Below are 15292 nucleotides of genomic sequence, written 5' to 3'. Positions count from 1 at the left end.
AAGAGAGGGGAGGGGAGGGGAGGGGAGGGGAGGAGAGGAGAGGAGAGAAGGGAAGGGGAATCCTGGCATGGTGGCTGTGATGGTTTGTGTATGCTTGGCCCAGGAAGTGGCACTATTAAGAGGTGTAGCCTTGTTGGAGAGTAGGTGTGTCACTGTTGGCATGGGCTTTAATACCCTTGTCCTAGCTACCTGGAACCTAGTCTTCTGCTAGCTGTCTTCAGAACAAGAGGTGGAATTCTCAGTTCCTCCAATCTGATGTCTGCAAGGATGCTGCCATGCTCTTGCCTTGATGATAACAGACTGAACCAGTAAGTCCTCCTCAATTAAATGTCATCCTTACAGGAATTTCCTTGGTCATGGTTTCTGTTCACAGCAGTAAAACCCTAACTAAGAGAGAGGAACATACCTTTAAACCCAGCACTCAAGATGCAGAGGCAGGCAGATCTCTGTGAGTTCGAGGCCAGCCTAGTCTACAGAGCCAGTTCCAGGACAGTTAGGGGTGCTACACAGAGAAACTCTGTCTCAAAAGAACAAGAAGAAGAAAGTTTTAGAAAAGAAAAAGAAAGAAAAGAAAGAAAGAGGAAAAGGCAGAAATTCAAAAAAAAAATCTATAAACTTGAATAAAAACATATTTATTTCTAGTAGTCTCTATTTGAAATTTAGTATTTCATTCAAATTTAAATGTAAACAACAAAACATAACAATATAAGCAAAACTTCTGATTCTGTCACCAATAAAAATTCTATGTACTTTCCTATTATTATACCTGTTATGACATAAAAGATCCTACACGGCCTATCAAATGTTGGCCTTTCAAACTCCTAGGCCCAAGGAATCCTCCTGTCAGCTTCCTGCACAGCTTTGACTAAAGCATTGTAGCACATGCCATATTCACTGTTCTTCTACACATTATGAAAAGGCATAGTGAGTCTGGAGTACAGCTCAATATCGTGAGTATTTGCCTATAGCATGTATAAAGCCATAAATTCAATCTGAGAACTACATAAAAACACACACAGAAGTGCCAGGTGCAATGGCTCACCCCTTTAATCCTAACACTCAGAAGACAGAAGCAGATGGATCTCTGTGAGTTTGAGGTTAGCCTGGTCTACAGATCAAGTTCCAGGACAGTCAGGGTGGTTAGACAGAGAAATCCTGTCTCAAACAAACAAATAAAACACAACCACACACTCACATTACTATATCATAAATTTGTTTTCTTATCATTTCAGCAAATTTCAAATTAGTTTGTCTTTTATGATATGTATTTTACTTTAGACATTTAAGAAATTCTAATAAGGGACTTTACCAAACTCTAAAATGAGTATGCAACACAATGTGTACATAAAGGATAAAGAATCTCTCATTTAAACTGCATGGTTTAAAAAAACATGTATAATATTCTCTCTGAATTCTTATTGGCCTATTGGCAACTAGGGATTATACTCAGCTTGTTCGAAACATACTTTTTAAGACACCAAGCACAGAAAAACTAGAAATTCTATTTTGTAAACAATGAAATTAGTTGAGCTTGCTGGAACATGCACGGATAGTTGTATAAATATATTTTGTAATTGCAAATAGTCAGCAGAATGACTACATTCATGACTCTGAAAATCAAACTGGCTAGAATTTTATTTCTTCACACCTATAAGGCTGACTTCCTGTACATTTTAAAATAACTAGTAACTAAAATCCATGAGAAACAAGAACTTAAATTACCAAAATTTGTCCAATCTATTCATCCAGTAATATTGTCAGTGTTAATGTTACTTAGGTTTTTAACGAAGATTTTAAGAAATCTAGTCTTAAGCAAAATATAAATTTAAAAGTTATATGAAGCATCAAGTTATAAAGACACAGACTACATTAAGTAAATCCATGGAGAGACTTTTGTGCTGTTAACTACTATATATTAACTTTCAACACTGTCCTCACCTGCCCACCGGCTACAATGGCTCCAAAGAGATGCAATAAGCAACACTTAAGACTTTCCTTGAGATGTTCACTTTCCTGAAAACATTCTGTGAATATAATACACAAATAAACAAATAAATAAGATTTCTATTTCAGAACACAATTCATGTCTAAGGAATGCTTGAAATTGACACATAAAGACCTGTATGTGATAAGGCTAAAATCTGCCAAAAGAACAGGCTGACAAATATTTGTCATGTTTCATTTAATTCCCATAGTAATCCTTATAAGGATATCTTGTCTCATTATGAATGAGCTACTATAAGTTATTATCGCATCTAAAGTAACATAGTTACTAAGTGGTAGAACAAGAACTTACCCCAGTCCTAAATTAAATTCACTTCTATTTGTTTTAGCAACTGCCCCTTACTTTAGTGAATTACAAAACAGAAGAGCTAAAAAAAAAAGATTTACTAAATCAACTCCAAGTGTCAATATCTAAACTTCTAGCACCTATATGTGTTTTAGCATAATAAAATTTTTTGCTATTTTTAAATACATATGTCAAAGAAAAATTAAGGCAGAAAAACAAAACAATTAGGAAAAAGTTTCCCTTTGACCTGTTCCTCAATTTACCAACATTTTTCTACCTTAAAAAAATATATATATCTTTAAAGGAAAAAGGAGCTGTATAGTATACAGTCTTTCTCAGGAATTCAGGGATCACTGGTTCCAGGACCCTCACCTCAGAATACAAAAAGCCATGAATGTTCAAGCCCCTGAGTAAAATGATGCAGAATTTGCTTGGAACCTATACCAATCCTCCAATATATGTTAAACCATTTCTATCTAAAATTATGTAAAAAGTATGTAAGTAGCTGTAACACTGCACTGTTTAGGAGGTGAAAACAAGAAAAAGTCTGGACATGTACAGATGCAATTTCTTTCCCACTACATGATTTCAAGTTACAGTTAGGAGTATCTGCAAATGTGGAACTCACAGATATGGAAAGCTGACTGTCCAGAACATGCTTTTAGCTTTTAATTTAATACATTGTGGATATTACCATAATTTAACAGATAATCTACCTCATTCATCTTTATTACCAAAACATAAAATAAAACCAACATAATGAGCATTTCTTTAACCAGTCTTCCTTGAGCTATACCCTCAGTTTTCATTACCCAGTTCTCTACTGACAAACTGTTGTTTCCCCCCCCCCCTGGTTTTGGGAGGGGTGTTAAGTTCATGTGCATGTATGTGATTGTCCTTGACAATGCCCTGGAACACTAGAATTCCAGGTATGTGCTACTGTGTCGATCCTCATGTTTGCACAGCAAAGTACTTTACTGACTGAGCCATCTCCCCAGCCCGTTTGTCCTTTCTTTTTTACCATCCTGTAATAAATACTGTTGGCCTTTATTACATTCTTAAACAATAGAATGACAAATATCCAACTTTATATACAACACTGCCAAATATAGTTAGAAAATGTTCTAACAGAAAATTGTAATTCAAAAAATTAAGACATGAGGCCAGCCTGGTCTACAGAGTGAGTTCCAGGATAGCCAGGGCTACACAGAGAAAACCTGTCTCGAAAAAACAAACAAACAAAAAATTAAGATGTTAAAACTAAGTTGGAATAACTTTATACACGTTTTCCTGTTTTAAACCGTATAAAATGGGCAAAATAGGTTCCAGAAACCAGGTCAGAAAACTGTCATATATAGGAGAAAGCAAACATGTTGAACTCAAGGATCACTTCAGATTTGTTTTTAGGGATACTTTCAGATTACTATAGAGAATGGGAAGACCCAAAAGACCAGTTCAGGGACCAGGAATAAATATAAGTAAAAGCAACTGAAATTTGCAAAATGGAATACTGGAATAGAGAAAATTATACAAAGTGCTCCAAAAATACACGTAACACTTGGTTTGTGTCTGAGTAACAAACCTCACAAGATAATATAAAATTCTACAAGAAGGCAAAAAATCTACAAAGATGGGGTAAGCAGAACTGTCTTATAATCTTACACGAGGATGTAAGGTGAGTGTTTCATTCAGCCACAGGGAAACCCAAGAAAAGAAGTAGTATAAAGGATATAAAAAATACATATCACATATTGTCTAATCTAAGCTCACTAGGACGGGCAGTAAGACGAGTCAGCAGGTCAAGTCGATTGCTGCCCAGCCTGATGGCCTAAACTCAACCATCAGGACTCACAGGTAAACTAACTACCTTCCTCAGATGTTCACATGCATGTAGGTATGTGCAACATACAAAATCAGAGAATTTTTTTTAATTTTTAAAGTATGCTAAGAGTAGTTGTATTAATATCTGCCAAAACATACAACAAATATTATTGCAAGTAGGGATGAATATTTTAATATTCAAAAAATGTTCAAAAAAACAAGAACAAAAGAAACAAACAAAAAGACCATGTTTTCTAACAAAGTAGCAAAATAAAGTTATCTGAAAACCTTTTTCATAAATACTGTACCAACTGCTTCTCAGCCTTTTGGCTAAGAGCAAGTGTATAAATACTGTACCAAAAGGGGGGGGGGGAATCAAAACAAATAAACAAAATAAACAAAAAGAAAAAAGAAAAAAACCCACTGTCCTATCCAAAGACCATGAAAAAGAAGGTGATTTTGAAAGGCACATACAAAAAGCTCCACAAGTTACCTACTTTTAATCATCCAAAGCATATGTCCCTCCCACAGTCAACCCCAATGTCTTCAGAGATATTCTAGAACAAATAAGCATAATCACTTCACCCCTATCAATATCCTCCAACTAAGTCAACCACTTAAAAAAAAAAAAAAAGAAAGTAATAAACTGTTCTACTTTGAAGTCAAAGTCAATAAACATCAAATCAAACGGGTTTTGAAGACAATGTATGATATTGAAATAGACAACTCAACACCTTGATTGGCCTGGTGGAGAGAAAAGGGCCTACTATGTTCCACTAGCTTCTATCTAGAAGGTTTTGGATATTGTCAACAAATTGGAATCATTTGCTACCCCAAATCATCTAACACAGCCTTTCAATTTCCTGGCTCAGAGAATATATGGAAGTATCATATCTAGGAGTCATATGACTCAAGGCATTGATCCAAAGAACGCCATTCAGATCCTTCTTAAATCCTACCACTAGAAAACAGCTTAGGGCCTTTGGAAAACTAACAGGTTACTGTAGACTTTGGGTTTCTATGTATGGCCTTATGGATAAGCCTCTAAATGAATACCTAAAAGGAAGCAACCAAGTTCTCCTTCATGGGAATAAGAACAAGAGAAGTCTTATGATAAATTAAAAGCTTTACTCAGGGCTTGATCTTTGGGGGTTAGCCCAACCTGGCAGACCTTTTAAACTATGTGTTACCAAATAGCAGGGTGTAACCCCGGAGTTCTCAATGAATCCCTAAGTCAAAGCTATCTATCTGCTTGTAAGATATTTATCAAAATTAACTCTGTTGCCCAAGGGTTGACGGGATACATCAGAATAGCAGTTGTAGCCTTAAATCTCAGCACTTAGGAGGCAGATGCAGACGGATTCTGTGAGTTCAAGGTCAACCTGGTCTACTAAATTCTAGGACAGCTAGAGCTATGTAGAGATACCCTGGTTCCAAGAACCAAACAACCAATCAAAAACAAAACAACAAAAACAGTAGCTGTCATAGCTCTCTTAGAAGAACAAGTCCTTAAATTTACTTGAGCTCTCCACTGCCTCCTTATATTTTACAGCGAACAACCTCTCTACTAAAACCCAAATCTCCCAATGGTTTAGATATTCTTCTTTTATGTTACCAAACTTGGCTACTTGGTAACTGAAATATTTTTCCAACAGTGCTCCACCTCAACTCCTCTACTTTATTTTCTACCCCAGAGTATGGTATACTTTACTCAAAGTTCACAGATGTAATATGGTTCACTGACAGAAGTTCCTGCATGAGAAATAAAGAATAAACTGGCTGTGTTATTTTTCCCCCTACAGCTATCACAGAAGCCTGATTTCTGCCATCCAGAAATCAGCACAGCTGGTTAAAAGATCAGGCCTAATTTGTGCTGTTAAGGTTGAATATTTTATATATATGCCTGGCTATCACCTCATCTATACTACATACAAAAGTAGGTTCAAGATCCAGAAATGGATGATAAGTTCAAAGGTCGACTTGTTTCGAAACCCTGTCTCGAAAAACCAAACAAACAAACAAACAAAAATAAGATCGGATATTAGCCCAGAAGCTCACAATACCCAAGATGGAACTTACAGACCACATGAAGCTCATGAAGAAGGAAGACCAAGTATGGATGCTTCAGTTCTTAGAAGGAGTAACAAAATACTCAAGGGAACAAATATGGAGACAAAGTGTGGGACAGAAACTGAAGGAGGGGCCGTCTGGAGACTGTTCCACCTGGGTATCCATCCCATGTGCAGTCACCAAAGGTAGACGCTGATGTGGATGTCAGGAAGTGCATGCTGACAGGAACCTGATATAGCTGTGTCCTATGCCAGAGTCTGACATATTCAGAGGCAGACGCTCACAGCTAACCATTGAACTGATCATGGGGTTCCCAATGGAGCAGTTAGAGAGAAGACTGAAGGAGCTGAAAGGGTTTGTGGCCCCATGAGGAGAGCAACAATACCAATCAACCAGAGCTCTCAGGATCCAAACCACCAGCCTGGGGAGGGAGCCATGGCTACAGCTGTATATATAGGGGAGGATGGACTTGTTGGGCATAGGTGTGAGAAGAGATCCTTGATCCCATGAAGGCTGGATGCTCAGTGTGGTGGAATTTGAGGGTGGGGAGGTGGGAATGGGGGGGGTTGTTGGGGGCACATCCTCATAGAATTCAGGAGGAAGGGGGATAGGATAGGGGGTTCCTGGGGGGGGGGAATGAGGTAAAGGGATAACATCTGAAATGTAAATAAAATATTCAATTTTTTTAAAAAAATGATTTTTATGTGGAAGGAGAAACTCTGATAAACAATATGGACACACATTGTTCCCTCCTAAATGAAACAATCTAAACAAGTCCATCAACCACTTCATTGTCCTTCAGGAAAATCTACTTGTTTTAGAATTTAGAAAACAGTAAACAGCCTTCCTAAAATGTAGATGGGCTCAGCAGGCCTCTTTGGCCATTATCCACTCACTCTCTGAGAATGAATCCAACTCTATGATAAACTCCCCGTATCTTCTATACTACACTGAGCATCTCATCTCCATTCTTGACAGACCACAAGAACTGGTGATATAAGGAGTTCAGGATATAAGAAATCCAGACCAAGATTCCAGTGACTATATAACTTATTGACTTAATTAGTCATTTCAGCTCAAGTCAAGATAAAAATGGAACTATAACAGTAAAGACATTACCATTTTCAACTAAAGGGAACAGAGAAAATAAGAAAGAACCAAAGTATATTGTTGGATTTCTTCAATTTTAGAGGATCACACCACAGTTTCAGTGCGTCAGGACAACCTACCCTGAATACTTTTCCAGCAAGGTGGGAGGAGCTAAGGTGGGAGGAGTAAGGAGAGGAAGAGGAGGAGTAAGGAGAAGAAAAGGAGTAAGGAGAGGAAGAGGAGAAGGAAGAGGAGGAGCTAGAGGAGAGAGCATCAGAGAGAGGGGAACATGGAAGCAGATATGTGTGTGTCTCTAGCAGTCAAAGGTAGTTGATATACCTAGGTTGGGTATGGGATTACACCTCTGATTGTGTGGGCATCTTGTTATTGAGCATTACCAAATATATAAAGCCTTTGGATAATCTAAGCATTAGAGTCTCATTTGTACCGAGCCGGTGTGGATGGCGAGATGTTCTGGGCTAAGCCCAGCCTTGTGGAGACAGCATAGAAGATTGGCAGAGCCATCTCCCACGCTGGCATCTTGTGGATAGCAGGGCTAGCTGTTTATAGCTGCAGCAAGCACATGGCCTCCAGGTGCAGAACATGGTGGCTGAGCTAGGCAGAGCTGCCCGAAGCTTAGATAGTCAGCTTGACCAGAGGCTGGTTTTAACTAATTACCACACTACTCAGAGTCTCAGTGGCAGGGCTGTGCTCACAAAGACAAGTACATGGGTAGTGACTCAGAGAAAGTAGAAAGTGCAAATCCTTATATGATTTTTTTTTAAAGGTCAGCAACACAGCTCAGCCAGTAAAGCCTCTTCTGTGCAAAGCTCATGACCTGAGTCCTATCCCTGAAACCTATATAAAAGTAGAAGGAAAAAAAAAACTAACTCCACAAAGTTCATCTCTGACTTCCACATGCATACTTGCAACACATGTGCCCACACACATCATGCACAGATACATACCATAATTATAACTAACTAACTAAACAGGATGCCTTATAGAGCTAAAAGACCTAGCACGACCTCCCTAATGGAAGTGCAAATTACTAAATCAAAGATGACTTTCAATCTTTAAGTCTAATGGAATTTGTTATCTTTCCAGGTTTTATGAAAATTTGCAACATGTCACCCCTTTCTTTGACATCGCATGCCTGACTCACCTGTGTGTTTTAGAATTATCGATCACAGGTTCACAGCTGAAGAGGGATGTTTCCTCACTGTGATTGCACCTGAGTTTTGCTCATTATCTGATTAAGAAACATTCAGAGGAGATTTTAGACTGTAGACTACTGAGAGCCAACACTGGAATGTGTTAAGACGTTTTGGACTACCAAGATAGAATGAACATATTTTGTGTATGATAAACATATTTGTATGTGTGGATCTGGAGGGAAAGGGGCAGGGATGGAATAGTACAGACTGAACTATTCCTCCCAAACTCAAATACCAATTGTCTTAACTCACACACCTACATAACTATACTGGAGCCAGGGCTTTTGAAGAGGTAATTAAGGTTAGGTAAGATCAGAAAGGTGCCTGATACAACAAAATTGCTGTTCTTGTGAAAAGAGCTATCAGTCTTTCTAACATCTGAGAATACAACAAGGAGGAGACCATCAGCCAAAATCCAAACTTCTGTGCTTACATCACAGTCTCCGGTATTCTGTTATTGTAGCCAAAGCATACTACAACAATTACCCTGATTTAAAACTACATAAAGGGGCTGGCAAGATGACTCGGTAGGCACTTGCTGCCACACATGACTGACTCAATCTGTCTCAAGAACCATATAGTAGACAGAGAGAACCAAGAAATTGCTCCATGACGCCCCACACAGGCAAGATGGTAGGAGTGCCTGTGTGCATGCACACACAAATCCAATTCTTACAACTACACAAAGTCTAAAAAGAAAAAAATCCTACAGACTCATAACATGTAGGTCCTAAAGCACAAGGCTAGGTTTAATTAACATTTGAACATCAAGAAAAGTGAAAATGTGTATTTTATAGATATGACAGCATACATATAAAACCTTAAGGAACAGCATAAGGGTAACTACAACTTAGATATATATTTATTTAACAAGGTCACAGATTATAAGATCAATATATAAAAACTATTTCTATGTACTAGTAACAGTAGACAATACAGCCAAAAATCATTTACAAGAAAAAGAAACAAAAGTTTGAGATAAATTAACAAAATATGTACACAATTTGTACAAGCAAAGATCTAAGACTTCTAAAGAACACTGTATTTCTAAACCTGGGTGAAACTCATCCCATTTTGACCTCAAAACTTCGTATGACAGACTTAAAAAGCAATCCTTAGGCAGGTATAAAGAATTCAGCTGAACAGAATCACCATACCACTTTGGATTTCCTGCTCTGTATCTTTAAAGTGAGGCTAATTCCAAGCATAGCTTATTATAAATATGTACATTTGATTATCTAGAGTAAAGTCAACCATAAGGGTAGTGATACAGGATATGTACTATAGCTGTCTTCACTGAGCAAGCAAAGCTATTTCTGTCTTACTTAGTGCACTAGGGGTACAAAGTACACATTGAAGCAATGTGGCAAATGTAAAGATTTTACATGTTTCAATAAGCAATATACTCAAGAAACAAAGTGCTCCTTTTATATTTTGTAATTTTTTTCTGTATTCTTGAAAGATGCCATAATTTTTCTTTTTTAAGACAAGATCCAGACTTCCAGTCTGGGCCTGACACTCGGCAGATCCCGGGAGGCAGCTCTGCACCCAATCTCACAGAACCCAGAGGAAGCGGGGCTCTCAGGAGCTCTAACCCAAGCAGTATCTTAGGCTAGGAGGTGGCAATAGTTGCCCCCAAACAGGGCGCAACCGGAACCCACTGGGACCCAGGAATTCACTCCTGGCCCGGAGCGCGGGTTCCTTCCGGTCTGAGCCCGAGCAGATCCCAGGAGTCAGCTCTGCACCCAATCTCACAGAACCTAGAGGAAGCAGGGCTCCCAGGAGCTCTAACCCAAGCAGTATCTTATGCTAGGAAGCAGCAATACTTGCCCCAATCAGGGAGCAACCGGGACCCACTGGGACCCAGGAATCCACTCCTGACCCAGAGCCCGGACCCCTTCAGGTTTCCACCTGAGCACAGAGCAGATCTTGGGCCTCAGCTCTAACCCCAACAGCAAAACCCATCCCAAACAGTTCTGACACAACCTAGATAATAGGAAAGACAGGCACCAGTCAGAGACAGCACAGATAGCACAAAGGTGATCCAGATGGCAAAAGGCAAGCGCAAGAACACAAGCACCAGCAACCCAAGGTACTTGCCATCATCAGAACCTAGTTCTCCCACATTAGAAAGTCCTGAACTCCCCATATCACCAGGAAAGCAAGAACCAGATCTAAAATCACTTCTAATGATGATGATAGAGGACTACAAGAAGGAAATAAATAACACTATCAAAAAACTTGAGGAGAACACAGGAAAACAGGATGAAGTCCTTAAAGAAACACAAAAATCCTCTAAAGAATTACAAGAAAACACAAACAAACAGATGAAGGAATTGAACAAAACCATCCAGGACATAAAAATGGAAGCAGAAACAATAAAGAAATCACAAAGGGAGGCTACCCTGGAGATAGAAAACCTAAGAAAGAAATCAGGAGTCATAGACACAAGCATCACCAACAGAATACAAGAGATAGAAGAAAGAATCTCAGGTGCAGAAGATACCTTAGAAAATATTGACACAACTGTCAAAGAAAACTCAAAATGCAAAAAGTTCTTAACACAAAACATCCAGGAAATCCAGGACGCAATGAGAAGACCAAACCTAAGGATGATAAGTATAGATGAGAGTGAAGATTCCCAACTTAAAGGGCCAGTAAATATCTTCAACAAAATTATTGAGGAAAACTTCCCTAGCCTAAAGAACAAGATGCCCATAATCACACATGAAGCCTACAGAATGCCAAACAGACTAGATCAAAAAAGAAATACCTCCCGTCACATAATAATCAAGACACAAAATGCACAAAACAAAGAATTTTAAAAGCAGTAAGGGAAAAAGGCTAAGTAACATATAAAGGCAAACCTATCAGAATTACACCAGACTTTTCACCAGATACTATAAAAGCCAGAAGATCCCGGACAAATATCATACAGACCCTAAGAGAACATAAATGCTAGCCCAGGATACTTTACCCAGTAAAACTCTCAATTATCATAGACGGAGAAACCAAGATATTCCATGACAAAACCGAATTTGCACAGTATCTTCCCACAAATCCAGCACTACAAAGGATAATAGCAGGAAAGCTCCAATACAAGGAGGGCAATCATACCCTAGAAAGAGCAAGAAAATAATCCTTTTCCATCAAACCCAAAAGAAGATAACCACACGAACGATGTCTCCGCTATTAGTAAAAATGACAGAAAGCAACAATACCTTCTCCTTAATATCTCTTAACATCAATGGACTCAATTCCCCAACAAAAAGGCATAGGCTAACGGACTGGATACGCAAACAGGACCCAGCTTTTTGGTGCTTACAGGAAACCCACCTCAGCAACAAAGACAGACGCTACCTTAGAGTAAAAGATTGGAAAACAATTTTTCAAGCAAATGGCCCTAAGAAACAAGCGGGAGTAGCCATTCTAATATCAAATAAAATCGACTTTCAACTTTAAGCTATCAAAAAGGATAAGAAAAAACATTTCATACTTGTCAAAGGAAAAGTTAACCAACATGAACTCTCAATTCTGAATATCTATACGCCAAATACAAGAGCACCCACTTTCATAAAAGAAACCTTACTAAAGCTCAAAACACACATTGCACCTCACACAATAATAGTGGGAGACTTCAACACCCCACTCTCAGCAATGGATAGATCATGGAAACAGAAACTAAATAGAGATACAGTGAAACTAACAGAAATTATGAACCAAATGGACTTAACAGATATCTATAGAACATTTCACCCTAAAGCAAAAGAATATACCTTTTTCTCAGCACCTCATGGTACCTTCTCCAAAATAGACCATATAATTGGGCACAAGACAGGCCTCAACAGATATAAAAAAAATTGAAATAATCCCCTGTATTCTATCAGATCACCATGGTCTAAGGCTGGTCTTCAAAAATGACAAAGACAATGGAAAGCCCACATTCACATGGAAACTGAACACCCTACTCCTTAATAACCTGGTAAGGGAAGAAATAAAGAAAGAAATTAAAAACTTTTTAGAATTTAATGAAAATGATGACATATCATACCAAAATCTATGGGATACAATGAAAGCAGTGCTAAGAGGAAAATTCATAGCTCTAAGTGCCTACAAAAAGAAACTGGAGGGAGCATACACTAGCAGCTTGACAACTCACCTGAAAGACCTAGAACAAAAAGAAGCTAATACACCCAAGAGAAGTAGACAGCAGGAAATAATCAAACTCAGGGCTGAAATCAACCAAATAGAAACAGAACTATCCAAAGAATCAATAAAACCAGGAGCTGGTTCTTTAAGAAAATGAACAAGATAGATAAACCCTTAGCTAGACTAATCAGAGGGCAGAGAGACAGTATCCAAATTAATAAAACCAGAACTGAAAAAGGTTACATAACAACAGAAACCGAGGAAATTAAAAAGATCATCAGATCCTACTTCAAAAGCCTATACTCAACAAAATTGGAAAATTTGGATGAAATGGACAATTTTCTAGACAAATACCAGTTACCAATGTTAAATCAGGACCAGATAAACCATCTAAACAGTCCCATAACCCCAAAAGAAATAGAAGCAGTCATTAAAAGTCTTCCTACAAAGAAAAGTCTGGGACCAGACGGTTTTAGTGCAGAATTCTATCAGACCTTCAAGGAAGACCTAATTCCAATTCTCTTCAAACTATTCCACAAAATAGAAACAAAAGGTACGCTACCCAATTCATTCTATGAAGCCACAATTATGCTCATACCTAAACCACACAAAGACCCAACAAAGAAAGAGAAGTTCAGACCAATATCCCTTATGAACATTGACACAAAATTACTCAATAAAATTCTAGTGAACTGAATCCAAGAACACATCAAAAAAATTATCCATCACGATCAAGTAGGCTTTATCCCAGGAATGCACGGTTGGTTCAGTATACGGAAATCCATCAATGTAATCCACTATATAAACAAACTCAAAGAAAAAAACCACATGATCATATCACTAGATGCTGAGAAAGCATTTGACAAAATTCAACATCCCTTCATGATAAAAGTCTTGGAAAGAACAGGAATTCAAGATCCATACCTAAACATATAAAAGCAATATACAGCAGACCAGTAGCCAGCATCAAACTAAATGGAGAGAAACTTGAAGGAATCCCACTAAAATCAGGGACTAGGCAAGGCTGCCCACTCTCCCCCTACTTATTTAATATAGTATTGGAAGTCCTAGCCAGAGCAATTAGGCAACAGAAGGAGGTCAAAGGGATACAAATTGGAAAGGAAGAAGTCAAAATCTCACTATTTGCTGATGATATGATAGTGTACTTAAGTGACCCCAAAACTTCCACCAGAGAACTCCTAAACCTGATAAACAATTTTAGCAAAGTGGCTGGATATAAAATTAACTCAAGCAAATCAGTAGCCTTCCTCTACATGAAAGACAAACAGACTGAAAAAGAAATTAGGGAAATGACACCCTTCACAATAGTCACAGATAATATAAAATACCTTGGTGTGAACCTAACCAAGCAAGTAAGAGACCTGTATGACAAGAACTTCATGCCCCTGAAGAAAGAAATTGAAGCAGATGTCAGAAGATGGAAAGATCTCCCATGCTCATGGATTGGAAGGATTAATATAGTAAAAATGGCTATTTTGCCAAAAGCCATCTACAGATTTAATGCAATCCCCATCAAAATTCCCACTCAATTCTTCACAGAGATAGAAAGAGCAATCTTTTTTTTTTTTCCGGTTCCACAGGGAGGGGTTTATTTAGGGAGGAGAGTAGGAGAAAGGAGCGGGGAAGATGGCAATCGAAGAGAAGAGGAAGAGCAGAAAGAGCAATCTTAAAATTCATTTGGAATAACAAAAAACCCAGGATTGCAAAACCTACTCTCAGCAATAAAAGAACTTCTGGGGGAATCACCATCCCTGACTTCAAGCTGTACTACAAAGCAATAGTGATAAAAACTGCATGGTATTGGAACAGAGACAAGAGGGAGGATCAATGGAATAGAATAGAAGACCCAGAAATGAACCCCCATACCTATGGTCACTTGATCTTTGACAAAGGAGCTAAAACCATCAAGTGGAAAACAGACAGCATTTTCAACAAATGGTGCTGGTCCAACTGGAAGTCAGCATGTAGAAAATGCAAATTGATCCATACTTATCTCCTTGTACAAAGCTCAATTCCAAGTGGATCAAGGACCTCCACCTAAAACCAGCCACACTCAAACTAACAGAAGCGAAACTGGGGAAAAGCCTGGAACACATAGGCAGAGGAGAAAAGTTCCTGAACAGAACACCAATGGCCTGTGCTCTAAGACCAAGAACTGACAAATGGGACCTCATAAAACTGCAAAGCTTCTGTAAAGCAAAGGACACAGTCAATAGGACAAAGCGGCAACCAACAGACTGGGAAAAGATCTTCACCAACCCTACATCTGAAAAAGGGCTAATATCCAAGGTATACAAAGAACTGAAGAAATTAGGCTCTAGACAATCAAAGAACCCTATTTAAAAATGGAGCCCAGAGCTGAACAAAGAATTCTCAACCGAGGAAGCTCGAATGGTTGAGAAGCACCTAAAGAAGTGTTCAGCATCCCTAGTCATCAGGGAAATGCAAATGAAAACAACACTGAGATTCCACCTCACTCCAGTCAGAATGGCTAAGATCAAAAACACAGGTGACAGCACATGTTGGCGAGGATGTGGAAAAAGAGGTACACTCCTCCACTGTTGGTGGGATTGTAGACTGGTACAACCACTATGGAAAGCAGTCTGGCGGTATCTCAGAAAATTGAACATAGTGT

At 38.5% G+C, this 15292-nt stretch overlaps 1 protein-coding gene across 1 annotated transcript in view; it reads right to left on the bottom strand.

The window, feature by feature from the left end:
* Positions 1–15292, bottom strand: part of Nbeal1 (neurobeachin like 1) — a 138723-nt gene that overhangs the window by 108733 nt on the left and 14698 nt on the right. Inside the window, exon 5 of the mRNA XM_028765733.1 lies at positions 1939–2024. Coding sequence (XP_028621566.1) covers positions 1939–2024 — 86 coding nt within the window. The remainder of the gene's footprint in view (positions 1–1938; positions 2025–15292) is intronic.

Source organism: Grammomys surdaster, unplaced genomic scaffold, assembly GCF_004785775.1.
Source record: "Grammomys surdaster isolate TR1022 unplaced genomic scaffold, NIH_TR_1.0 165, whole genome shotgun sequence".
Taxonomy (NCBI): Eukaryota; Metazoa; Chordata; class Mammalia; order Rodentia; family Muridae; genus Grammomys; species Grammomys surdaster.
The sequence above is the reverse complement of the archived record's forward strand: the minus strand, read 5'-3'. Positions and strand labels throughout refer to the sequence as shown.